We start from the raw sequence: 27652 nt of genomic DNA, 5'->3' as shown, positions 1-27652 counted from the left end.
ATGGAATCAAATCACAAATCCGGGGATGGATTGACCGGCACACAGAAAGAAGCCGCCCTCCGTGCGTTAATTCAGCGAACAGGATATAATTTGATCCAGGTAGGAATCCACGGCCCCATCCTCCTGTGCTTCATCCTGAAGCTTCACTGGGGGTGTGAGCAGCCAATCCATGCTCCTGAATCACTCCTTGCTCGTTCCTTTTTGCTCTGTTTCTCTCTCACATCCGTGCTGATCATCACTGTGCTGTCTTTCATGAAGCAGGGTCGTATTCCTCAAGGAATTCCTTGCTGGATAGGAAATTACAATGGAGGTGGGGGTATGACAAGCCTGAGCACTGCTAGATGTTGGGAAAGGTCAGGATTGGTGTCTCAAAACTGAAAAAAACCCCACAGAGCAAAGTTTCAGAAGAGGTGAGAAGTCCAGCGCATCACCTTTTGTGCAGATCCTTGCACAGGCACATGGGAAGCAGGTGCCTCACCTGCTCCAAGGTTTGCTCCCAGTTTAGGCTCCAAGGTCTCCAAGATCCAAGCCTCCCATGGTTAGGGCAGGTGGAGCCTGGGCATGACCTCCAAACTCACCTGAGAAAGCCTTTCTTGGCTACCATGACCAAAACAAGCTCAGCCTTGGAAAGCACTGAGCACTGCCATGACCAGCCTTGCATCCTGGAAGAAGAAACTGGAAGCTGGATTTTAGGCCAGTGGAGGCCATGAATCTTCCCTTGTTTTGCATGGCACTAGAGGGCACAACAGCCCCAGGCACAACCTGAGATTCCTGGGAAAAAGCAAATTCCAGGACCAGGCCAGCAGCTGTGTTTGGTGTCCTTTCTGCTGTACCTGACCCATAAGATAAGGGACTCCTGTATGTCTTAGATTTACTGTGGCTTTCTTAGGATCACAGGGGTTGGGAGGTGCCTTAAATTAAAGCCCATCTCATTCCAGCCCCATGCCATGGCAGGGACACCTCCCACTGGCCCAGGTTAATCCAAGCCCTCTCCACCCTGGCTTTGGAATTATCCTGGGCTTCAGTTTTCCCTACTGTCAATCTGGCAAAGCTCAGATTTCCTAAAGCACAGATTTCAGCTCCAAATCCCCCACACACTTCAACATCTTCTTGCTCTCCTCTCTCCTTTCCTTTCCCATCCTAGCCTTGCTATTTTATATTTTTCTCTTTTCCCACCTCTCCTAATTTCCCTGTACCTTAGGGGTTTTTCTTCCAACCTGTCTGTGGATGCAGCCAAACATCTTCTTCCTCAGTGCACACCTGGGTCATTCATTTTTGGGAGGTGGCTGATGTCCACTTTCCCTCCAGGCACCTTGTCAAGAAGGGTTTGTTGAGGTGCTGCCTTCCAGCCACAAATGAAGCCACTGAAAATTTAGAGAAGGGTTTATTTCTCGCTGTGCTCCCTCACACACCAGCTCAGACACAAAACCAAATGTCCCCAGGACTCCATCAGTGCTGAAAACACTGGAAAAACAGGAATGATAATGGATAATTCAGGGCCTGTTCTAGAAAACTGAAAGGGTTTGTGGTATATTCCTGGTTTTTTGTAAGGATCTCTGTTTGTTTAAGTTCCTCTTAAATCAGCTGTACAAGGCATTTGCTTTCCTGGAATAATCTCAGAATGGGAAGTGACTAAAGAAATGGTCAGGGAGCCAAAAATGCTAAAGAAATGGTGAGAGAGCCAAAAATGGAAAAATTCCTGGAGCCCCATCTCCTCTGGGAGTAGGGAATCATGAAAGGAAAGGAGAAAGGAAAGGAAAGGAGAAAGGAAAGGAGAAAGGAAAGGAGAAAGGAAAGGAGAGGAAAGGAAAGGAAAAGAAAGGAAAGGAAAGGAAAGGAAAGGAAAGGAAAGGAAAGGAAAGGAAAGGAAAGGAAAGGAAAGGAAAGGAAAGGAAAGGAAAGGAAAGGAAAGGAAAGGAAAGGAAAGGAAAGGAAAGGAAAGGAAAGGAAAGGAAAGGAAAGGAAAGGAAAGGAAAGGAAAGGAAAGGAAAGGAAAGGAAAGGAAAGGAAAGGAGAAAGGAAAGGAGAGGAAAGGAAAGGAAAGGAAAGGAGAAAGGAAAGGAAAGGAAAGGAAAGGAAAGGAAAGGAAAGGAAAGGAAAGGAAAGGAAAGGAAAGGAAAGGAAAGGAAAGGAAAGGAAAGGAAAGGAAAGGAAAGGAAAGGAAAGGAAAGGAAAGGAAAGGAAAGGAAAGGAAAGGAAAGGAAAGGAAAGGAAAGGAAAGGAAAGGAAAGGAAAAAGGAAAGGAAAAAGGAAAGGAAAAAGGAAAGGAAAGGAAATTGGTTAAAAATAGGGGAGGAGAACAGAGACACACTCGTCTAGCAAAAAGAGAGTAAAAGGGAAATACTGACTGGCCTTCATCTCTTTGAATATTATTTTTGGCCAAGGTTTGCTCTCTGCCAGAAGGACCTCCTGGGTGGGCAGGTGTCATCCTCAGACTGGATGAAAATCCAGACAAGTTATCAATTTTGCAAGTGCTCCATTACCCAGCCCATAACTAACACAAAGCCCACGGAGATTCTCCTGCCAGAGCCAGGAGGATTTCTGTTTTCCAGGCAGTTACTGACTGTCTGCACTTGGACTTCTGAAGCACCTCAGCCTTGGCAGCAGGACACTGTGATCCCTGCTGAATCCACCTGGAGCTGAAGGGAAGGAGGGTGTCTTGCCACAAGGGTCATTCCCAGAGACAGGGTTGGTTTGATCCATGTTTAAAAGTTGATAGCTGAACCTTTCTTTTCTTTTCTTTTCCTCCATGGCAGGAAAATGGGCAGAGGAAATATGGGGGACCACCACCGGGCTGGGATGGCCCTCCACCAGAGAGGGGCTGTGAGATCTTCATTGGGAAACTGCCCCGAGACCTCTTTGAGGATGAACTCATCCCCCTCTGTGAAAAGGTGAGGCTTGGTGGCAGCTGATCAATTGCTGATGGTCAGAGCTGCATTTCAGGGCTGAACTGAGCTGATTTAAGACCAGGCTGGGCAGGACTTGGAGCAGTCTGGTCCATGGAAGGTGTTCCTGACCATATAACTTTAAAATTCCAATCTTTAAGATTCCAGTCTTCTCTAACCACTCCCACCTTGCTGACAAATCTCTCTCACTTGGCAGATTGGCAAAATCTATGAGATGAGGATGATGATGGACTTCAATGGCAACAACAGGGGCTACGCCTTTGTGACCTTCTCCAATAAACAGGAGGCCAAGAATGCTATAAAGACACTCAATAATTATGAAATCAGGTGAGCAAGGCAAAAACACCTTCAAAGAAACTTTAAATCATTTGTATCAGCCTATTTTGGCATGGAAGGGATATTTTTCCTGGCAGTCCAGAGCAAAGTTATTTAGATCTCTGTGTTTTGAGGGGAAACTCCTCCTGTCTCCCTGTGCAGTCACTGCTCATTATAACCAACAGGAAATTTGTTCTTCACAATAAACCCATCAACAACACCAAAATCTATCAGAACATTGGGAAAAAATGTTCTGCTTTGGATCAAATTAACTTTCCCCTAGCCAGTGCTGTTTGTTATGTTCCCCTCAGGTTGTTTGTTGTTGATTTATTCCATTCACAGTCTCCCTCGTGACAGATTGTGCAGATATGTTTTGGTAGATGGAGCAATTGCAAAAAATGGTGAAATAGGATGGAAACCAATTGGCAAATAGTGACATTTCCCAATAGAAAGGAACAGAAAAAGCCCTCATGTTTGAGGGAACAAAACACCCAGAAATCAACAACAGATGGGCCCATTAATACGTGTTGGTTGGATTTCAACCTCACTAAATGTTTTTTGCCAGTTCAAAGTGGGATGAGTTGACGCCTTTGCTTAAAAACCTTTTGGGATAAACCATTCTGGCAGTTGTATGGCTTTTTGAATAAAAAAAATGATGGGTTGTGAACTGCTTTGAGTGGGTCAAGGTGTGTGGAGGCCTTGGAGATATCCTTTGTAGCAGAGGTTGGAAGGTCTTAGGGATCAGGCTTCACCCACCTACACCTCCTCCACTTCCTTCCCTGGTTCCAATGACTCCTCTAAAGAAGTTTTGCACTTCTCCAGGCCTATAAGGAACGAAGGAAATTTTTATTTTGGGGTCTGCACAAAAGTTGCCCCATTGGTGAGTCCTCAGATGGTGCGTCTCCATGAGAAGGGATTTTCTTCTCCCAAAACCTCAGTCATGAGGTGAGTGGGAAGCCACAAGCCAACAACACAACGACCTGGGTTGGGGAGGTGCAGTTGCCTGGTGGCAGCAAAGGGAAGTACCACAAGTAGGAAAAGCAAAATTTGGTTGTGGTTTCTCCCTCAAATCCTTGATTTCAGCTGAAGAGGAGCTTTGCTTTAACCTTCCCCTCTCTTGGCTCCTGACCGAGCATCTCCCTCGTTGCAGGAACGGGAGGCTCCTGGGCGTGTGTGCCAGCGTGGACAACTGCCGCCTGTTCGTGGGGGGCATCCCCAAAACCAAGAAGAGGGAGGAGATCCTGGCAGAGATGAAGAAGGTCACGGACGGCGTCGTGGACGTCATCGTCTACCCCAGCGCGGCCGATAAAACCAAAAACAGGGGCTTTGCCTTCGTGGAGTACGAGAGCCACCGGGCAGCAGCCATGGCCAGGAGGAAGCTGCTCCCAGGTCAGCAGGGATGGGGAGAGGTGGATTCACCTCAGGGGTGTGGTGGCAACATCTCCAGGGGGTCCAGGAATCCAAGGAAGTGGACCTGGCTGGGTTTTCTGCCCTCAGAGAGAAATTTTCTGCTAAACACACCCAAAGCAGGAGGTTTCCCAACACACCATGGGATGTGGGATTGACTGCAGCTCCTGCAGTGCTGATGATCCATGGTTGTCCTTCAGGAGCTTGGGTTTATTGGAAATCCAGCCAGATGGATTTGGTTCTGTGTGTGTGTATCCATGCAGCTCTGCTTGGTCCTGTGCTTGTCTTGGGTTGAACATAAAATGGAGACTGATCCATGGTTGTCCTTCAGGAGCTTGGGTTTATTGGAAATCCAGCCAGGTGGATTTGGCTGTGTGTGTATCCATGTAGCTGTGCTTGGTCCTGTGCTTGTCTTGGGTTGAACATAAAATGGAGACTGATCCATGGTTGTCCTTCAGGAGCTTGGGTTTATTGGAAATCCAGCCAGAGGGGTTTGGTTCTGTGTGTGTGTATCCATGCAGCTCTGCTTGGTCCTGTGCTTGTCTTGGGTTGAACATAAAATGGAGACTGATGCATGGTTGTCCTTCAGGAGCTTGAGTTTATTGGAAATCCAGCCAGATGGATTTGGTTCTCTGTGTGTGTATCCATGCAGCTCTGCTTGGTCCTGTGCTTGTCTTGGGTTGAACATAAAATGGAGACTCATCTGTGGCCTCTCAGGGAGTGCTGGGTTTTCCAGCTTTTACAGAGATGGAGGTAACTGAGAGGCGTTTTAAAATATTTTATCCCATTATTAGTCTTGATAAAAAGTGAGACATAAGAAATATAAAACTTAACACCATTCCATCAGAAAATAACCTATTTCCTAGTTACAATACCTTATAAATAGGTATTGCAGGTAGTAAATAGCTAATTTTAGGTAGTAAATAAATAGGTAATTTTTCAACCTATTAACTGTAGCTACACAATACTACTATTACTTCCAACACAAATCACCTATATTTTTACCCCAAATTGACTTACTACAATACCTCTTTCACAGTTCTAATTCTCTAAAATATCTAGTAATTTTATATACTTTAAAACTTATTGCATATTTTAAAACTTGTTTCTAGTTCAGTCTCTCAACAATATCATGTCTATTCCATGACCTTCCAAAGTCAACACGCCTTATCTCAGTGTTTGCATACAGATGTACAAAACTGTGTAAACTTTCTATCAAGTTTTTAAAATTCTTTGCAAATCCATTTCTCAAAGGGAGAATCACTCAGGAAAGCATCCAAGGGCAGATTCAGGCTAGAGCATGGACTGGAAACTGATATTTTGGCAAAAAAAAATTATTGGAATGAGGAATTGGTTTAGAGTACATCTATGAAATTCAGCACTGGGAGACAGCCAAAGACCATTGTGAAGGAGAGAGAGGTTTAGCAGGTATTAGGTGAAGAAGTCACTCAACATAAAGTGCATTTGCAGGGATTTCACCAATTTTCTCTCACTTTCTTATGCTTCTGCACTGCTTTGTTGAACACGCTGGCTTCTGAAGGCATCCAACAAACCTTGGGGTTTGAGATTTGTTCAGAACCACCTTCTTTCACCTGTTTTATGCATTAAATACACTGAATCACTTAATTTTTTTTCTTCTTGTGTAAAAAAATGAGCATGATTTTGAGCACTGAATTTGCTTTTCTACTGGGAGATGTGTCACACTGACAATTTTTCCTTTTATTCTGCATTTTCTTCTTCAGTTTAAGCATCTCCCTGATGGTGGGGAGCACATTCTGTGCTCCAGCATGACTTTCCCATGGTTTTTATGAGGAAAAGGAAGGCAGGGGCAGGCAGAGCACTTGAAATCTTGAGCAAAGGCAGCCAGACAGATGGAAGGAACTCAAGAGCCCTGAGCAGACATGTGCAATGCGTGAGGGGTTTCCAGTTTAGGGATGTCTCAGTAAACAATTTAGGGAATTCCAAAGGCCTGAGCAGGAGCCAGAGTCTTCTGAAGCCTCAAGCATAAGGCAGGAACTTATGGAAACTCTGGAAAAAAGTTTCAAGCCAGAGCTGCATGTGTGTCCGGCAGATGTGAGAGTGAATATAATTATCAAATGCTTCCTTTAAACTGAACCTCACTGCTTTTTTGAGGGAGCTTTGTAGAGAAAGTGCTCAAAAATTGAGAGCTTTCATTTAAAAATTTAAATTTTCCCCCGTCTCTGACTAAACAAGAGGGTGGAGATAGACTGATTTTCAGCAAGAGGCACCAAGTTTAGCTCCTTGCTGCAAGTCAACCAGTTCATTATTTCCACCCTTGAACTGAAAACAGCAACTCAGAAAGCGGCACAGAACAGCCTCACTCCACAAATCCCAACTCATTCCTGAGGTATTCCAAGGGAACAACACTTTCCCATTTATTTTGATCATTTACTCTTCCAATAAGCCTCCAAATTCTATCCTCACCCTCTCATTTCACATCTCCCACCCCCTCTTAAATGGGTTGTCCAAGCAGAGATGCCTTTTTAGAGTGGTTTTGATTTTCTTTGTCCTCCCATTTGCCAATGTGTGGTTTAGGTCACTCAAAGAATCACCAGCAAGAGCAGGTTTAATCTAAATTTGTGAAGGCACAACAAGGTTTGATGGCAAGGGTCACTCTATTACTTAGTATACAGATAAAGCAGACAAAGAAATATCAGATTAAAGCAAATAAAGACATATCAGACAAAGCAATCAAATTACTCTGATTAATATCAGATTAATATCAGATCAGAATGATTCATGTGGAGACCAGGGAGGCAAAAAGGTGAGGAGGGAAAAAGTGAAGAATTCCAAGGGTTGAGTCCCGACAGAATAAACCCCCTTGCCAATCTCAGCCTCAGACTGGCTCAACAATTTAGGTCTAGATGGTTTATTAATCATAACAATATCTAATCATGGTTTATTATTCATAACAATATCTAATCAACTCTAGCAGTTCTTAGTAAACTGACCAATTTAACACCTTTAATACGATTCAATTGAATTTTCTGTAAGCTCAACAGAACCATAAATCTGACCAAAATAAATAAATTAACCAAAATTTAATGGCAAATCTAAAATGGCAACCTTGATAATACACATGCAGGCAGACAGAAATTTGGACTTCTGAAATTCCCCTGGAGTTCAGTGAAAGTCTCACATCAGGCGCCTTTGAATCTGGAGCTCAGACTCGAGGAGTGGGGACACCAACCCAACTGCATCATCAGCATGCAGCAATGTGAATTATTTGCTTTTTTTCTTCCCTGCCCCTCAGCAGCTCAGTCCAGAGTACACAGAGCCCCTGGGTTTGTCCTCCACACCCTGTTTTTTGCATCAGGACTTTTTGTGTCCCTCCTTTCTTCTGCTGCAACTTCCCCCAAACAAATTCAAACACACACAGAGACATCCTTGCTTTTGCTGTTTCATTCCATCCCACTGGGACTTCAGGATCCCTGTTCTGGTATCGGGGGAATGAAACTTTGCTGGCCAAAAGGGATTTTTATAAGTGCATTAAAATATTTCCCTTTAGGGAGTGCTCGAGGAGATACAGGCCTAAAATAAATTATTCCACATTTTCACTTCTTTCAGTTCTAGAGGCTCCAAAGGTATTTGCAGAGGCCATTCTGAGTGTGACAATCTGCCTTTGGAAAGGCAGAGCTGGGAAGGCTTTTTTTGGGTCACGTTTGTAGAATTTGTTTTATGCATCAGGACTTTTTGTGTCCCTCCTTTCTTCTGCTGCAACTTCCCCCAAACAAATTCAAACACACACAGAGACATCCTTGCTTTTGCTGTTTCATTCCATCCCACTGGGACTTCAGGATCCCTGTTCTGGTATCAAGGGAATAAAACTTTGCTGGCCAAAAAGGGATTTTTATAAGTGCGTTAAAATATTTCCCTTTAGGGAGTGCTCCAGGAAATGCAGACTAAAAGTGAATTATTCCACATTTTCACTTCTTTCAGTTCTAGAGGCTCCAAAGGTATTTGCAGGAGGCCATTCCGAGTGTGACCTTTGGAAAGGCAGAGCTGGGAAGGTTTTTTTTGGGTCGTGTTTGTAAAATTTGGCCTGTTCTGCTGTAATATAGAGCATGAGCAGGAGCGAGAGGAAGCAAAGCCCCCCAGCCCTGACCATGCCTTGTTCCCTTAAAGGAAGGATCCAGCTGTGGGGACACCCCATTGCCGTGGACTGGGCAGAGCCAGAGGTGGAGGTGGATGAGGACACCATGTCCTCAGTGAAGATCCTCTACGTGAGGAACCTCATGCTCTCCACCACCGAGGAGACCATTGAGAAGGAGTTCAACAGCATCAAACCAGGTAGGTGCTGTGCCTCCTAAACAAATGGAAATGTTTCTGCCTTCCTAAAATGCCACAAGAGATAAAAATAGCTGGGTTTTTCTTGCTGTGAAATGCCACAAAAATTGTGGTGGGGCTGAAGGCTCCCACCCAAAATGCCATCCCATTAAAGGCTGTTTAATTCCCAGCCAACATGGAGGAGGGTGATTGGCAACTGGAAGAGACTCAAAATGCTGAATGGGGTTGCCCTGTGTCCTCAAAATGCTTTGGAATCATTTAGTCTTTCTAAATAAGAGTCGGTGAAGCAGCTGGATGACTTCAGCATTCTTCTGTGGCAAGGGATGGTGATAAAAATAGAGTGATTTAATACAACTCCTTTTTATCTGATCTGTCTAAATTCTGAACTCATTTTCATACATCCCCCAGTCCCCATGTAAATTGGTGAATAATTAGTGCTTTCCATTTAATGTAATATTCCTTTGTGGTATATCTTACATGCACTTAGGGTGAGATTTTTCAAAAAAAGGCAGGGAGAATTAGTTGGGAATTTAAAAAAAATTTAGTTGAGAATAAAAATCCTGCTGGCTTTCAAAGGAGGTTTTACTTCTGAGTTGCTCCAGCTTTAGGAAATTCCACCCAAAACCAACAAAGTAAAAATAACCCTTTTCTGCAGCTCTGCAAGCCCCACAGTCCATTAGGCACTAGGAACTGATGCTTGGCAATGGGAAATCTCCTTTCATCTCACTCCTGTTAGCTTCCTTCTATTAATTTTTTAAAATACGCTGCAGAGCTTCAGTTTTCTTCCTCCAACTTCTTAATTTCATGCCTTTTTCTGGACTAGGCTGCAATGCAAAGGGATTCATGAGTTTTCCTTGTGTCCTTCCAGTATTTCTGGCTCATACTTTTAGCCACCATCGAGCTGTTGCAGAACCCGTTTTACTCCTGAGTTAAATTTATGTTATCCCACTCTCTGAACTGCTTCCTTCTTTTATTTACCCAGTTTTGCTCCTGAGCTTTGAGCAAGCTCACACTCCCCAGAAACACATTTGTGGCCTTTTGACACTTTGGTAACAGTCATCTGCTTTGCTCCTAAGAAGTTTTCCACTATAACAACACAAGTTCTGCATCATCTTTCATCTTCCTTTTATCATCTCAGCATTCACATTGGAATTTTATTTTATTTTAATGGACAGCTTTCATTTTGGTGGCTAAAATCAGGAATGGGTGCATTAGAGCAGCAAAACTTCCAGCTTTGGGGAGAGAAAATGCAGGTTAAGTTACAGTGAGATCAAAAAAGGCAGCAAGGATGTGAAATGATTCATTGCCCTGCTGTGGTTCTCTGCCTCACTCATTGAGCCACATTTCAGCACTACTTAGCAGAAATTACCTTGGATCCAGGGCATTAGGAAGCTGTTTTGACATCAACAAATCATGCAATAAAAATGATCCAGAGTTTCACATGACACAGCAATTGCCACATCTCTGAGGGCTCCACAGGCAGCACCAGGAATGCTAAGCTGGGACAGAGCGCAAGGAGCACCCCTTAAATCTGTGCCAAATTCACAGCCTGATGACTTCTGCAGAGCTGTCTCTCTGAAAAGCCCTGCCCTTGCTCCCTTGGAATCCCAAGGAAATTCCTCCTCCATGGAGCTGACCCAAGGGTGGGTATCACATTGCTTGGCCCAGCAGAGGCAGAAGCAGTGGAGAGCAGAATTTTTGGCTCAGGGTTGGTGTCCTGGAATGCTCTCCAGCAGGCAGAAGGGGGATATTCAAAACACAGCGAGTTCATTAAAGCTTCCACTTGTAAACAAAGCATGAGCATATAACTCCCATAAATTCAGGCTTGGAAAATCATCCTCTGTCCCAGAAGGACACAAAGTGCTACTTTACCATCCCTGTGTCATTCCAAGATGTGCAGCCTGCTTGGGCTATGGGCTGGGACAGGCTCATTTAGCCCTCTGCAGCTCCTAATGACTCCCCTGAACACCAAAGAAATTTGTTTCCTCCTGCATTTTTCTAAGTGCATGCTTTTTGTGGCAATATGACATTTCCCTGTGCACCTGTTCAGCTTTAAGAGATAAGAAGCCAACAGAAGAGTTGTTGAGTGTCCCTTAGCCATGTTTCCAGAGGATATTTCTGGGGGTTTTACAGGAGGCTGGGCTGGCTGATGTTGTTCTTCCCAAACCACAGGAGCAGAGAAGATGAGGAATTAAAGAAATGGCTGAAGGCTGTGGCCATGGGGAGCAGGACTGGTGGGGTTATTTTGGAGACAGACTCCTCAGTGCAGAGTATGAGTTCCTGGCATCAGAGCAGCTGAGAGGGGAAAGAGAAAACTGCGGGGGATGGACTTAGAAAAGAACAAGAAGTCATTTGCATTTGAATTACTTCGGATAAATTGGATGTAAGAAAGATTCAGGCTGGAAGAAATAGTCTCCAGCCCAAGCTCCATCCTCAGCTGCAGAGCCTGGCTGGGGCCATGTCCAGGTGAATTGGGGCATCCAGGGAAGCCCCACTGCCACAGAAATGGCTGTTTCCTAGGGAGAGGCTTTTTCTTAGGGTGAGACCTGCTGCCCCATCACCCCCAGCCCATCCCAGTGCCCAGGGCTGGCTGTTCATTCTTCCTGAACATCCTGAGCTGGTTGTCAAGGAGAAAAGCCTCCTTGTTTTATGGCAAAAGCTGCCTCCAATGCACATACAAAAGCAGGGAGATGGGGATTACAGGGGGATGTTCCCACAGCTGGTGCATGGTCAGTCACAAAAGGAAGACACAAGACCAAAGCAGTGTCCAACAGAATGGTTTGGACAGGAGAATTTCCAGTTTAATGGGAATCTTACTGGTGTCTGACCCCAAACCCTTCTAGTTTGCCTTGAATTGCTACAACCATTATATATTGATTTTCCTCTGGAATATGCATCCAAAGAGGTGAGGGGACACTGACCTCTTGTTCTTCCACCCTTGCTCAGCCTTTGCTCTCCAGGGGCTCATAACCTGACAGAGCCACTCTTTCAGATCTCTGCTTTCTGACTAACCCCCACTTCCCACTGATATTCCAATGTTTTCCACAGGTGCAGTGGAGAGAGTAAAGAAAATTAGAGACTACGCCTTTGTGCACTTTAATAAAAGAGAACACGCAGTGGAGGCCATGAAAGCCTTGAATGGGAAGGTAAAAGCTGCTGTAAATGTTAATTCCTGGAGCTTACAATGCAGTATATTAGACAAAGCCACCCGCTTTATTAGCTCCAAAACTCTCCTGGAGGTGTTATCCCAATTTGCTCTTTGCTGGTTGCTTTTATACTCCTGGATTTGCTTTTCAGCAGCTCTGTTGTACACAAACGATTCATTTTGGCTCCTTGGATTTGTGCTAAGTGTTTGCCCTGCTCTAACTCACTGCTCAGATGAAAAAAAAAAAAAAAAAAAAAACAGGAAAAGCTGAAAGAAGAACTAGGAAAGGAGGGGTGAGGATCCCCCCCTGGCTCACACTCACATCCTTGTTCCAGACTGCCAACAAAAACACTGGCAGGGCAGCATGTGAATGGCAAAGTGGGACAAACGAGGTCAGCCCAAACATCTGCTCCGAGTTCAAATGCGGATTTGTGAGGAGGCTGCTGAATTTAGCCCTTCTTGCACTGCATGTAATTCACTCTAAAGCCAGAGCTGTTCCCAAAGAGGTGTTAACCCCGCTCCTATTTTTAGTGCCACTGCTGTTCTCCATGGGAGCACGTGGAATCTCACTGCCTTACGAGCTGCTTTGCAGGGAAGTGAAGCCTTTCAAAGGCTTTGCTGAAGGAGCCTCTCCCAGCTGGAGCCAGGGCTGAGCACTCTCAGGTTAAGTTTTCACCCGTGTGAGGGAGATCCAGGGCTTTTTTGGGGTGATTCTTCCCATCCCGTTAGGACGTGGGGGCAGCTCCCCCGTAGACTGGATTTCCATCAAGCACTTTTAACCACTTCCCCTGCTGCCTTAAACAGCTGGAACAGAGGCTAGACAGAGTTAAGGGGAAGGATATTTATATTTAATAAAAGGATATTTATTGTAGGGCCTTCAAGGCCACACCCTGGCAGTACCAGAGCCACGGCTTTGGCTCTGACTCAAGGGTGAGTATCACATTGCTTGGCCCAGCAGAGGCAGAAGCAGAATTTGCTGCCCGGATGGCTCCAATATGGAAGCAAAAGAGCGCTTGGTCGCAAGATCTCACATTTTTATAAGTTTTGGTCCATTAGCATATTTGAGCTAATTGTCCAATTACACCCCCAGCCCATGAAGTCCCATCTTTCTTATTTTCTCTGTTCAGTCCACATTGTTTATGCTCTTGGGCCTGAGATCCAAATCTGGCTGTCCTTGGTCCCCGGCTAGAGAGGGCGTTGTTGTGTCTACCTACTCTGTGAAGAGACCTTACCATCCCCTTGTATGAAACCCAAAGCCACACACCCAAGCAGCACACAATCAAAAAGAAAGAAAAAGAAAGCTAAACCCCAAGGCATCATTTCCACCCTGCGTTTGTCCCCTCTCAGGTGCTGGATGGCTCCCCCATCGAGGTGACCTTGGCCAAGCCGGTGGACAAGGACAGCTACGTGAGGTACACGCGTGGCACGGGTGGCAGGGCCCCGGTGCTGCAGGGGGACTACACCTACACCCTGGGCCACCTGTACGACCCCGCCACCGCCTACCTGGGCGCCCCGGTCTTCTACGCACCGCAGGCCTACGCAGCCATCCCCAACCTGCACTTCCCCGCCGCCAAGGGGCTCGGCGGCAGGAGCATCCTCCGGCCCCCCTCTGTCCGAGGTGATTCCCTCTTGGAGTTTTGGATAAATGAAAACCACCCCCTCGTGCCCAGTGTCTCCTCCAGGGGTCGGGCAGCTGCTTCCCACACGGGTGTTGGTGACATTGGCTTTGCCCCAGCTCCTGGATGCTGTTTTCTCTGGTGGAAAACACTGTGTTTAGGTTCTTGTCTTCCCCAAAGGCTGAAAAAAAAATAACTGTTTTCCTGGAAGGAATTTCTAGGTTGCCCTCATTGTGTAAATAACTCACAGATCCTCCTGGTTTTGCCCCAGCAGAAAAGACCAAATAAAAAACTTTTCCCTTCCCCCTCCCACAGCCAGACACCACCACCACTATCTTTCCATCTGTGACGATGTTCACAGGGGTTTTTGGATGAGGGAAGAGACGACAAACTGACTCCATGTTTCAGAAGGCTTGATTTATTATTTTATGATATATATTATATTAAAACTATACTAAAAGAATAGGGGAAAAGATTTCATCAAAAAGCTAGCCAAGAATAGAATAAGAAAGAATAATAACAAAAACTTCTGTCTCAGAGAGTCCGAGCCAGCTGACTGTGATTGGCCATTAATTATAAACAACTCTATGAGACCAATCACAGATCCACCTGTTGCATTCCACAGCAGCAGATAATCATTGTTTACATTTTGCTCCTGAGGCCTCTCAGCTTCTCAGGAGGAAAAATCCTAAAGAAAGGATTTTCCATAAAAGATGTCTGCGACACTTGTCCTTGAAAGTTGAAGCAAAAATTTTACCAGTCCTGGTGTTTTCTGACCCAAAGCTGTGGAGTTTTCCAAGCAAGTCACATTGCCCTGGTGCAGGATAGGGAATCAAACAAGCCATTCTGTGCTCTGGGAGGTGGAGGCTCCCTTTTGGGAGATTGTTAACTTAATTAACTCAATTCATTCTATGAATAAAAGAGAATATTTCTAAAAACTCTTGGGTGACCCTACCTGGAGCCAAATCAAATCCCCACACTCAGGTACCCCCAAATTAAATGTTAGTGCAGGCATGGTTTGGTCAGTGCAGATGTAAGTTTGGGGCTAGCCAAGAAATAACTCTGTCATCTGATCTTCCTTCCAAAGATGAGATGCCTTGTGTCCCCAAGCCAAGTCCCACAGCAGGCTGGGACTCTGTGTGGCACCCTGGTAGGCCTGGCAAGGATCATGATGGCCAGTTTTTGTCCCTTCAGCAGGAAGGAGACAAGGCAGCAGGAATACCCCTTGTTTCTCAAGTTTTTCCCCACACAGGTGAACCAGCTCCTCTAAAAGTTGCTTTAGGAAAAGAGCAGATGTGATAATTCCCCACCCATCTCTTGCCTCATGGTCTCCCCAGACTCCCAAGCAGGGCTCCCTGAGAAAAAATGGAAGTGTAATAGGGCAAAACCAAAGAGGATTTTTGTCCATAGGGATGAAATTGTGTAAGCTCTGAATTCTTCAAGGTGTAATTACACTGGTAGGTAACAAAATATGCCAGCTGTCCCCTCTCTGACTTCCAGCGACAAGGCTGGCTAAAAAGCTGTCCTGAAATCAAAACTGACTAGAGATGATGAAAAGTGGGCAGAAAGAAGCAGTTTTTCCCTAAATCCCCTCACCTATCCAAGAAAGGGTGTCAGTGTTGGGCCTGTATTATCCCACCACCAGAACCTGGGACCTCCTGCCCACCTGCTTCCCAACCCTCCCAGCAAGCGGGGCTAACTTTTCCATTTCAGCGAGAATCAGGGTCCTTTTTCCGGTGATTTGATTCGGTTTAATGCCTTCTTACATTCCTAGAAATTTACATGAATGTACCTGTAGGGGCTGCGGGCGTCCGAGGCCTGGGAGGCCGCGGCTACCTGGCGTTCCCAGGCCTGGGGCGCGGATACCACCTCAAGGGAGACAAGAGGGGAGAGGAGAAGCTCTATGACCTCCTGCCAGGGATGGAGCTCACCCCCATGAACCACGTCACGCTGAAGCCCCAAGGGATCAAACTCGCCCCTCAGGTACGTGACCCCAAAAAGAGCGGCCATGTCCCAAGGGGTGTGTTGGGAAAACGGGCCCCTCTGCACCGCGGCCTGGTAAATAAATCTGTTCTCGTGTCTCAAAATCATTAAAAAATGAGCAGCACCATTGCATCTTGCAATATCCACCTGCCTCATGGAGTTGTGGAATGGTTGGGGTTGGAGAAGACCTTTAAGATCACCTTGAGTGTCAGGGGAGAGTTGTCATAAATGCCTTAATCCGGTTCTGGCTGTCGCGCCATAAAAATACCACGAGTCAAGGAATTCCCACCCACGATGGGTTTGACACATAAAATTTGTCACCTGGGGCTGCACCAGGGAACAATGCGCAAAAAATAGAAAAATAATGCACATTTTTAAATCATTTATGGCAAAAGAAGTGTTGACATAACCCAGCCTAGCATAGAAACTCTTTGATTTGGCTGTGTGTGTTGATGCAGTGTGTTGATGCAGAAGAGGGCTGAGGAGAAATCCACAATAAACTCCCTGAGCTTCTGAGTGTCCAGCTCGGACAGTAACTCTTTTTCCCTTATATTGTGCAGAGCAATACAGGAAACCAACTTCACCCTGAATTTTGAAGCATGTCTTTGCCTTTTAACACTCCAATTGCCACAGCATCCAGTTTGCCAAAGTTTATGAAAACATCCTTGTTTCCTCCCAGGAAACTGGACAGTGGGATTTTTCCCTCCTGCAAAAGTCCCCTTAGTCTGTTTTGTCATCAAATCACAGAATGGTTTGGGATGGAAGGGATCTTTAATCTCACCTAGTACCAACTTGTGCCATGCATAGAGGCACCTTCCACTAGAAATCCCTGGAATGGTTCTGCAGGGCCTTAGGGCAAGTGAAATTCATTTTTATAAAGCCAACCTATAAAGGAGTTGGCACAGCAGGGAACTAGTGTTGCCACAGTGAAAAAATGAGCTGTTGTAATTGAGAACTGAACTATGTAATGAAGCATTTTACACTGCAAGACGCTAAACTTCAGCTGGAGCTGTGGTGGCAAAATTAAAAGCAGCAGTGAGGTTTAAATTTTTCTTTTTAGTTTTAAATCCATTCAAATGTAAGCTGTAAATGAGGTGGACCTCAGCAAGACTTCAGGGTGACCTAATTGTGGCCTTCCAGTGCCTGAAGGGGCTGCAAGAAAGATGGAGAGAGACTTTTAAAGGGCTTGTAGTGCCAGGACACAGGGAATGGCTTCCCACTGCCAGGGGGCAGGGATGGATGAGATATTGGGAGGAAATTCTTGGCTGTGATGGGGGTGAGGCTCTGGCACAGGTTTTTCAGAGAAACTGTGACTGCCCCATCCCTGGAAATGCTCAAGGCCAGGTCAGAGCAACCTGGTTTAATGAAAAGTGATCAATCCCAGCTGGGACAGCACACAGGCAGTGGGTTAAAATCCCCTGGAATCCCAAGCCAAAGCAGGAGTGTTTCTGGACAGCAATTCCCAATTACCATGGGACCAGCTGTGCCAAGGCTGAGGGCAACGTGGTTCAGCATTTCAAAAGCTGCAATCGCCTGCTGAAGCCTGTGGAATTAATTGGATGGAAACAAAACCTTTTTTCTTTTTAAAAAGAAGCCTATTTGGACTTCTTGTGCTCTGTAACCCACTAAGCCAGAGAAGATGAATGCAACCCGAGTTTCTTTAGTCCTCTGAAACAGACATGCATGAGACAGAGCTTCTGAGGAGGATTCAAAGCAAACCACACTGAAATAATCTAATCAGCAAAAGGACTCAGATGCCCAAGTGAACAGGGAATAATTTCAGGAATTAAACAGATATCAATGTATAAAGCATTTAGATGAATCTTACACTTCAGGGTGGGTGCAGTATTCTATCTGCCATTTATTTTTGATTTTTTGCTAAGCTTTGAGGAAGCTGCCAGAGCTCCCTGAAAACTCTTTGAGGGAAGACAGCTGCTCAGCCCAGGGGCTGGAGCTAGACAAGGAGGCTTCTGCACAGCAATTAACCCCAGCACAAATCCCTATTATTTTTTTCCTTCTAGATCTTAGAAGAAATCTGCCAGAAAAACAACTGGGGACAGCCTGTGTACCAGCTCCACTCTGCCATTGGCCAGGATCAAAGACAGCTCTTCCTCTACAAAATCACCATCCCTGCCCTTGCCAGCCAGAACCCCACCATGTACGTCATTAGTGGCACGTTTCTGAGGCTTAGGCTTTATTTCTAAAATTCTATTTTCCCTAACAGCTAGTCCCAAGCACACAAGTCTCCTTTATTAAAAAATTATGTTTCCTTTTGGAACAGGTTTCCTTTTATTAAAGAAACAGATTTCCATTTATTAAAAAAAAATTAAATATGTTTTACTATATTTATTGAATCTATATTTATTAAATATTAATTAAATTTTATAATTCAAATTACTTATTTTTTAATTTTTAAAAATTCAATATTTATTTGAATTTTAAAATCTATATTTATTTTATGTAAATTTGTCTTTATTAAATCATATATGTTTATATAATTATATATACATCTATATGTATATATAATTATATATTATATATTTGTATTATATATTGATATATTTATTTTATTATATAAAAATATATAATTATACATTAATTATATATGCATAGCATATATACAAATATGTATATATTAAACATTAAATATTAGAGATTATGTATTACATATAATATAATATTATATACTACATATTATATACTACATATTATATACTACATATTATATATTATATATTATATATTATATATTATATATTATATATTATATATTATATATTATATATTATATATTATATATTATATATTATATATTATATATTATATATTATATATTATATATTACATATTATATTATATAAAACCTATTTTATATATAATATTATATATTATATATTATAATAAATATATATGTATATAAATATACATATATATTAAATACTTTTTTAAAAAGTACTGGGAGAAAAACATCCACAGAGTATAATTAAGTGCTGTGCTTGGTGCTCTCTCTGCTGGTGCAAACATCACAGAAAGCCAGACACAATAAGGCAAAAGGGTGCTTTTTTGTACAAAAAGAAAGCAAACAATAGCCCTTGTAGGGAAATGAGAGGAATTTGAAGGTACATGCTGATATATTTCAGCTCCAAATATGATTGTAAACATTTCTGACCAAAACCACTCTTTGCTGTGTATTGTAAAGAAAAGCCCTGGCTGGGTATTGTAAAGAAAAAACGCAGCAGGGTTATTTGGGGTTATTTTTTGATGGAAAAAGCACAACAGTCTCTGCAAGGATGTTGTGTCCAGGGTTGATAACCCCAGCTAGGGAGCAGACCACGGGGAGGAGAGCAGCTCTGGTAATGCACCAGCCCAGGGAAGCCACGCTTCCATTTGCTGCGTGGGGTGGTGCCAGCTCTAAGCGGATCAAAAATGGGCCCCAAGAAAAAATATAAAACCTTACCGAAGTTATATTTTATATTTATCACCACCCCAAGGCTCCTAAGTGAGGATCCATCCAACATTACGATCGCCTCCAATCGCAAGCAAGTGCAGTGGAAAGATCAGGAGAACCTAATAACCCTGAAGAGCCAGATCTTTATAGCTTCTTTTGTACTTAAAACTAAGTAATAAAAACATCTGGCAGGAAAGCCCTGGGGAAAGCAAACCCAGCTAACTTTGTGCTATCACCACTCCAGGGCTCCTAAATGAGGATCCATCCAACATTGCCTCCAGTCGCAAGCGAGTGCGGTGGAAAGTTCAGGAGAACCCACACCCTAATAACACTTAAGAGCCAGATCTTTATACTTTCTCTTGTATTTAAAACTAAGTAATGAAAACATCTGTCAGGAAAGCAAACTCAGCTAACTTTGTGCTGTGCCCACAGACACCCCTTCACACCGCCCAAGCTCAGCGCCTACATCGACGAGGCCAAGACCTACGCGGCAGAGTACACCCTGCAGACCCTGGGCATCCCCGTGGAGGGGGCAGAGGTGCCTCCTGCAGCACCAGCTTTCCCAGGTATGGGCATGTCTGTACAGCAGAGGGCTCCTGGAATGTCATTTTTCCTGGTGGCTCCTTGTGGGTGTGAGGAATGAAACAGGTTTTGGTCGCTGAGGACTGGCCTGGTTGTGCTCCCCTGTAGTGACTCATGTTGCTTGTGTGTCTGGCGTCTTTAGCAGAGAATTCCAGACTGCTTTGGGTTGGAAGGGACCCTAAAGATCACATAATTCCACCCCCTGCCATGTCAGGGACACCTTCCTCTGTCCCAGGGTCCTCCAAGCCCTGTCCTGCCTGGCCTTGGTCACTTCCAGGGATCCAGGGGCAGCCACAGCTGCTCTGGGCACCTATGCCAGTTTATGGCCCATAAAGGATTTTATCTCTATCACAAATTTCTGTGTCCACACCCCAGAGCAATTCAGGTTGTGGGAACTGGGGTGGGGGGCTCAGCTCCAACCCCAATCCCTCAGAACAATGCCACAGCTGGGATTATGTCCAAGGGGGTCAGAGCAGTGTCCAGGGGCAGAGAACCCCAACATCCAGAGGCCCATCCCAGCTCCACACATCCCCTCCATTCCTCCCAGTTTGTGAAAACCTCCTTCAACTGGGAGCCCCAGAAGGAACACAGGATGCAAAGCTGGTATCCTCAGTGCCACATCTGGCATGAGTCCCTTCCCTGGCCCTGATGTCACCAGGATGGAGGAGATCCTCCTCCCTGCAAGGCTGATGAATTCATGGGCTCTCTGTCCTCCCCCAGCACCCCCAGCCCCTTGTGAACCAACACTTGGGATTTCATCTGCCAAAGAAATTACGCAGCCATGAAAGTTTGGATCCAATCCCAGCTCTCACACCCCCACAGAAGGTTTTTCTCCCAGTTTGAGAATTTGTAGCTCTTGCAACTGCCCAAAACAGCTTGGAAAATCACGGAAAACACAGGAATTACATTTGCCGTGCTCTCCAGCATGACAGCAGTTCTGATGGAGAGGCAGCACCAGGTGCCAAGCTGCACATGAGGAACCCATTAGTCAGTACTACTGAGTTGTTTGGAGTGTCTCAAGGATGGATTTAAAGAAAAAAAATAAAACATCTATCCGGCTTCCTGCCACAGGAGTCCGCAAAAGCCACAGAAAAATCAATTTGTCTGGGCTTGTGCAGCTTCCGCAGCGTGGAAACCAAATGGGCTCTTTATTGAATCCAGCCCCCACTTACTGCTTAATTAGCATCTCTCCTTTTCTTTCATCCACCCTTATTTATTTGTCTTGGGAGCTTGGCAAATGGACATGCACTAAAGTTGCTGCTAGCAGCACACACCAGGCCTTGGTCAGGGCTCGCTAAAGCTCAGCTCAGGCCATGCCCAGCTCACAGCTCATTTCTCTCCCCATGGTGGCAGCTGTGCCTTAAGTCCCAGATTTCTCAGTTGCTGCTTGAGATGTTGCACCTGGCTTTGCTGGTGCAAAGAAAATACTCTGGAGAGCCACAATATTCAAATTGTAAGGAATTCATTGTGGTTTTTTCCCCAAAATGACACCTCCAATGAGGCAATGTGTGCTCCCTGTTGCCCAATATTTCCATTCCCCAACCAAGAGGACCTTGGCTCTGGCTGACCTGGAGTTGATCCCATTGCCCATGTGGTCAGACAGGATCCTGGGAGATGTATTTTGGCAGCAGAGCCTGCTCCAGCAGATCCAGTGAATACCCCAGATGCTCTTCCCAAATGTAGGCTTTGTCTTAATCCCTGATTCTTTTACAACAAAACACTGCGGTCTGCTTGACAAGCTGCTATGCCCTGCCTTCAGAGGAACAAGCCCCAAATGATGCTGGTTTCCCAGTGATTCATTCTCAAACAGCAACACTTACATCTTCCCATGGAAAATCTGGAAGTGTTGAAACCACATTTTCCATTAGAAACCAATGGGAAAAAACCCAAAAAATCCCGTCCACCAAATATTTGCTCCCTGCTGTTGCAATTGAGAGGATTTCCCTACCATGGCTGTCCTGAACTGTCTGTATTTTGGTTATGAAGGGATCAGAGCTATATTTTCTTCAAGAATCCTGCCCAATTTTCTCCTCTTTAAAGGGAATTTACTTCAACCCATTTAAGGTTGTATCCTTGCCCTCCTCATGCCATATAGGACGGACCTGTCCAGAGCACCATTAGAAATAATCAAAACCTGAGGAAAAAATATTCAAGCAGAGAGTGTTTTTCCAGCACTGTGTTTAACTAATCATGGGTGAGGAAATGCTTTAATTTTCCTATTAATTAATTAATTTACATTATTCCCACTAACAAACTCACTGCTGCCCAAGCCGTTCCCACTTTAAATCGTCCCATCAAAACCTACCAGGCGATGGTGAATTTTGGATGGATTTTCATTAATCCACGGGTTTTCCTTCTTTTTTTCTTTCAGGATACACCATTGCTAACGCAGCTGCCACTGTCACAGCCACTCAGCTCAAGCAAGCAGTGACATTGGGACAAGATTTGGCCACGTATGCCACCTATGAAGCCTATCCTGCCTTTGCTGTCGCCGCACGGAGCGATGGCTACGGAGCCTTTTAACCAAATTCCCTTAAACCCAGCACAGGCAGGAAGGCAAAGAAAAGCAATCTCAGTCTGGTAATTCAACACCCTCATGATTTTAAGCTAATCTGTGGCCTAAGGTTCATTTTAGTCGGAGTTTCAGGCTTGTAGGTCTTTAGTTTTGTAACGGGGCAGGGGGAGGAGAAATTTTTTTTTAAATGGTGCAAAATCAGATTTTCACACTAGAAAGCAAAAGCTCAGCTCAGGAAATGAGAGGTTCTCAGGTGTATATATATATATTTATATGTATATATATTCATACACCTATTGTGTGTGTGTTTACAAGCAACAACCTGTGCTGAGAACAGTTGGTCCTGTGGCTGGGACTGGGGAAGGATGGGGTGGCCCAGCAAACCCCTCTGTGCACCAGGAATTCTCCTGCATCCACCCCAAAGTTTCCCAGGCCAGAGCAGAGGTGCCCCTTGGCCACATGAGTTTGCCTCTCCCTGCCCCTGATCCCACCAGCACGGAGCATCTCAAGGCTCTTTGAAATTCTTCTTTGCCAAGGCAAAAAAACCCATTTATCCTAAACATTTTTGCCCAGCCCTAGAGGCTAATTTTTAACAGGCTTCCGTGCTAATTTTATTCTTAAAGCAGGGCACAAGAATTCAGCAGAGCTTTCCCTCTTACTTTGCTCCCTCCCAGCCATATCCAAAAATCAGCAATCAGTGTATTTTTGTGTGCTTCTCATCAAATGGCACATTCACTGAAAAATAGGGAAACTTTTAAGCCTGAGGAGCAGAAAAGTGCTATTCATTAAGGCCAATTCCCTACTTAATTAGAGCATGAGAGCTCACGGCCATGGCCCAGTAATAGCAGGCACCTCGACAGGAGTAAAATTATATCCAAAGAACATTTTCCCAGGTTGGACAGAGCCCTGCCTGCCTTTACACATTAAATCAAGGTTGCTGTCTGCTCTGATTCCAGCAAAAATCAATTTAGTGGAAGAGGGATCATGCCAACAGTAAAGGCACCTCTTAATTTGGAGAGCACCAGAGTTGGTGTTGTGTTTGACCCCTTTGGGGATGCTGGGAGCATCCTTTGGTGTACAGCAGGGGCATCATCCATTTATTTTTGCCATGGGATCAAGGCAGGAGCAATGATGCTGTGGAGATATGGGAGGAATCCAGTGCTGGGCAACTACACAGACACATTAATCCTATATCATAAATCCTACTTGGTGATGCACACTAAGGAAACTTGAATTTGTTCAGTCTAGGACCAAAAGAACCCTTTGGGGAGGAAGAATTTCCAGCTGGGTTGGTGACACCCAGCAGATCTGGCCCCAGATTTTTCAGCTGCTTTAGATGCTGTGATGTGGCAGAGCAGAAGCCATTCCAAGGGGAGCTTTTCCTGTGCATCCCCCAAGCTGTGCAAAGCACCAGGGTCTGTGACAAGATGGTGACTGCAGCCCCCAAGTGTTTCTTTCCTCTTCTGACTCAGTTTCCCCCGGAATGGAACAAACCCCATCAGCTGTACAGTCTGAGATCCCATTAGACCCCTCCTATTTATAAAGTAGCTCGTTAGGGTGACCCTAAAGGTATTACAAGCCCTCTGTGGCTGCTGCTGGCCACGTTTGGCTTCACAGCAAAGGACAAACCTGGTCACAGAGGGCCAAATAACCAAGAGTGTTATGGATTTTGTGGCTTTTTCTTTTTTTTTTCTCTTCTGTATATGTCTTTAAGTGGTGTTTGCCAACGAGGAAATATAGCCAGGAGAGTCTCTCAAACCGTTGGCAGGAAGTGTTTCTCACTTTCCATGTTCAGTGAGTTTAGTCTGCTTTTTCAGCTATTTATATAAGTTCAGAAAGATGTCAAAGCAAAGGGCAAGAAGCAGTATTAAAAAAGTGTGCATGAAGCACTTATTTTTGTACGAGTAGTACAAGGTTTGTATAGAGTTTTAACACTGTGAAGTGTAGCGAAAAATCACAATTTCCATTTACTGGAGGACAATAGTGTATGTTTAAAGGGAATGAAGGGGAAAATGGCATCTCAATCATCCATTACAAATTAGAACCAGGACTAAATTCTGTGAAGCAACTCTGTGATTTTGGAGTAATCCGAGGACATTCACTGGACTTTGAAATATCATTAAAACTTTTTAAACACAAGCCTCAGTCCTTGTATACATCTGTGGTAAACAGGAGCACTCTTTGCTCCAGAGGGATCGATCCCAGGTCACACTGGCAGGGGCACAAGCTGTTCAGGAGTGTTTTCCACTTTGGTGACCCTCACCAAGCACAAACAGCAGAAAATTGGCAGGTCTGGTACTTCTGCACTTCTAAGTGAAAAATCAAGGAGTTCTTGGCCTCTTTTCCCAGCACTTCTTTGGTCAGTAATCATTTACCTGTCAGTGCTACAGGAACTGGGTTTGCTGTGAATTTACTGCAGTGGTAATTGTTCCTTACCTGATCCCTGTGGAGATTTTCTGGGGGTTGTATCAATAGGGAGAAAATACCAAGCAAAAACAAGGGGTAAATGTGGAAATCTGTGATTTAGGGCAGTGAGGGATTGGCCCCACCTTGAGAAGAGCCTGTTGCCAGGCCACTGATAGGTAAATCTTTGTTAAGATGAGGCCCTGCTCCTTGGAAGACCATCATAGCTAAATGACTGAGAAACAGCAATTCCTGGCGTGAGGGGTTCTGGGTTTGCACCTTTCCAGAGACATCCTAAACCCCAAAAAAAGGGGGAAAGCTCTGGTACCTTGCTACTGATAACACAGGCCAAGGCCTCTCTGCCACTCCAAAAGAGATTTTGCCAAAATAGCTTGACACCACTCTTCCAAAGAGGTCAGCTGTACTCTGGGCTCCAGCAGCTCTGCCAGCTCTATTATTTCCCTCATTAGCTTTTCCTGATGCCCTGCTTTCATTTCCTCCAAAACCAGGGCGATGGAGAATTTGCTGTTGTGCTGTAACATTTCCCCCCTGGCACAACTGAGATTCCATCTTTGGTCAGCAGAAATTGGCTGGTCAGTTTGGGAGAGCAAGGATGATTTTCCAAGGAACCTCAAACCCAACAGCCCAACTTAAACAAAACATTATTTCCCATTTGTAAAGATGTGGGTTCCCAGTGGAGAGCAAGACAAAGCCAAAAACCATATCCAACCTCCACCACCAATTCTAGGACAAGTTTGAGGTGTAAGTGATGAGATCAATGCCCAGAAAAATCAGCAGATGGCCTCATCTTTGGCTGCTGGCAAGGCAGGGGGTACAAAAATTGCATTTTCCATCTCCCTTCTTCCAGCCAGCACCTTCCTGGAGGTCTGTACAACACAGGGCCTCTCTTCTGAGGTGCAGAGTGAGAATAAAACATCTCTGAGGGTGACAAAACTCTATGTTTGGAGCTGCCCAGACCCTGGAACATCCCACAGGGAAACGCCCATGTCCCACTGAAACCCCTCAGTCCATGGGATAATGTGACTTTCAAAGGGATCTGCTTGACCTTGGAGCTTGCATGGCTCCCTTTTCCCACCTTGATCTCCCAGGGACCACCTCATCTCATTGCTCCATCACATACCTACCTGGATTTCCCCTTTTTGAGGAAAAAAACTCAAACCAAACAACCTTTGAAGGTGACATCCCAGTGAGGGGTCACCAATCCCTGCTGGTCAATGACTGGGGGCCAGCCTGACCCTGGTGCTCCTCATGGTCTGATGGGATGGATGTTCCTTTCTTGTTTCTTCTTTGTTGTGTCCCCCAAAATCTCAGTCTTGGATAAAATTCCAGTTCTCATCTGTCCTGTTTTAAGTGCTGGTGGGGGCTTAGACAGCCCCTGCCCACCAAGCCCTGTCCTTTGGAGATGCTTGGGGTGGGCTGCTCTCTCTCTGGACGCCTCAAACTCCTCTCCATGCCCAGAGCCCCATCCTGGCCTGGCTCCAGCTACCCACAGGACTGTGCCCATCCAGATTTGGGATTGCTGAAGGAATAAACATTGGAACAGTGACATTCCTTGGTCCCCAGCCCTGGTTGTGGAGATGTTAAAAACCAGAGAGCTGCAGATAGACAGCACACAAATACCCTCTGTGGGATGCTGGAAAAAAAAAAAACCCAGACAACCACAGCATCCAAAAAATCCCAAATCCTGCATTTAGGATTCCTGTAGGGCCTGACAGCTAAACAACTGAACAACTGTAAATGTTTAATAAGCTCCAATACTGTGTACCAATTTTGCATGCAATCTCCTTAATTCTTCAGAGAATCACCCAAGCCTGCAGAGGATTCTCCCCTCTCCCCCAGGGCCTGGGGTCAGATCCCAAATTGGCATCTCCTGATCCTGCTGGTGAATTCGGGAAGGGACACGATGTGCAGGAGGGAGCCCTCGAGTCGTGCACAGCGGCTCGGGCTGCCGGCACAAGTTCCCCGAGTTCCTGGGACTTCACATCCCACGCCAACAAAAATAAAACAAAGGTGGAATTCTGCCCTTCTCCCCAGCACGTAGCAGGGCACAAATGGCTCCACGTCGAGGGGAGAGGGACGAGCAACTGTGAGGAGTAGTGAGTGCTATATTTAACAGCTGGCGAGGCGCCCAAATTCCTGGAAAATTCTTTTTTTTTTTTCTTCCTAGGCTTTGGCTCGAGCTTGCTCTCGTGTAAAACAGCACTGGCACCTAGCGGCTGCTGGATCCAGGCACAGCATCCCCAAAAAGTGTGCAGGGAAGCTGGTCACTGCCTGCCAACAGCCGCCATGCTGTTACAGAGCAAATAAAAGCAAATGAAAGCAAGTTTTCTACACACAAAATATGATGAAAATCCCCCAAAAATGCTCCCTAAATTCTGCCCACTAAACACAAGGTGTTTCACAAGGGGACCTGCTCTAGGGCACAAGGGGCTTTCCAGATATCCTAATTCTGGCTCTCAACACTCCCTCTCCCCTGCTTTCTAAAAACTCTCTTTTGGGGTCAGATGTTCATGGTTTAGAGGGTAAATATTTTAATGTGCAACTCAGCTTGGCTTGCTTAAACATGTCCTAAACATATCCTACTGAAAAAAACCCTGCTGCTGGTGGGGTGGCTGGGTGGGTTATTAGGGCAGGACATCAGGAGCATCCCCAGGGATTTGATTCCCAGTGATGTTCTTTCAAAGCTCTCTCTTTTTCCTGACTCAGTACTGCAACTGCTTTGAGCTCCTCCGGATGGGGATCTCTGAGACTGATTGCAGCTGCTTGGAAATGAATAATTCATCCTCTCCTACTGATTTTAAAGAGAGGCAAAATTATCTGATTGATGATTCTCTGAAGAATTAAGGAGATTGCATACAAAATTGGTACACATTATTGGAGCTTATTAAACATTTACAGTTGTTTAGCTGTCAGGCCCTACAAGAATCCTAAACCCAGACCTGAAATATGTTTTCTTCTCCCTGTGGCCCCTGATTCTACCACTTACAGAGGGCAGAGGAGATT

At 45.0% G+C, this 27652-nt stretch overlaps 1 protein-coding gene across 2 annotated transcripts; it reads left to right on the top strand.

Annotated features, from left to right (window-relative positions):
• A1CF (APOBEC1 complementation factor) lies at nucleotides 1-22233 on the top strand. 2 transcript variants are annotated; one of them, XM_058029236.1, is made up of 11 exons: nucleotides 1-99; nucleotides 2757-2891; nucleotides 3103-3233; nucleotides 4372-4610; nucleotides 8775-8939; nucleotides 11985-12082; nucleotides 13429-13699; nucleotides 15496-15680; nucleotides 17702-17838; nucleotides 19561-19694; nucleotides 22082-22233. In XM_058029236.1, exons 1-11 carry the CDS (start codon nucleotides 1-3, stop codon nucleotides 22231-22233), a joined length of 1746 nt encoding a protein of 581 aa, XP_057885219.1. The 2 variants fall into 2 exon arrangements, with proteins under 2 accessions (XP_057885219.1, XP_057885218.1); XM_058029235.1 differs by having other exon boundaries at nucleotides 15472-15680.
• Nucleotides 22234-27652: the final 5419 nt, after the last annotated feature.

Source organism: Melospiza georgiana, chromosome 8 (genome assembly GCF_028018845.1).
Source record: "Melospiza georgiana isolate bMelGeo1 chromosome 8, bMelGeo1.pri, whole genome shotgun sequence".
NCBI lineage: Eukaryota > Metazoa > Chordata > Aves > Passeriformes > Passerellidae > Melospiza > Melospiza georgiana.
Note: the sequence above shows the minus strand (reverse complement) of the source record. Positions and strands in the feature narration are given on the sequence as shown.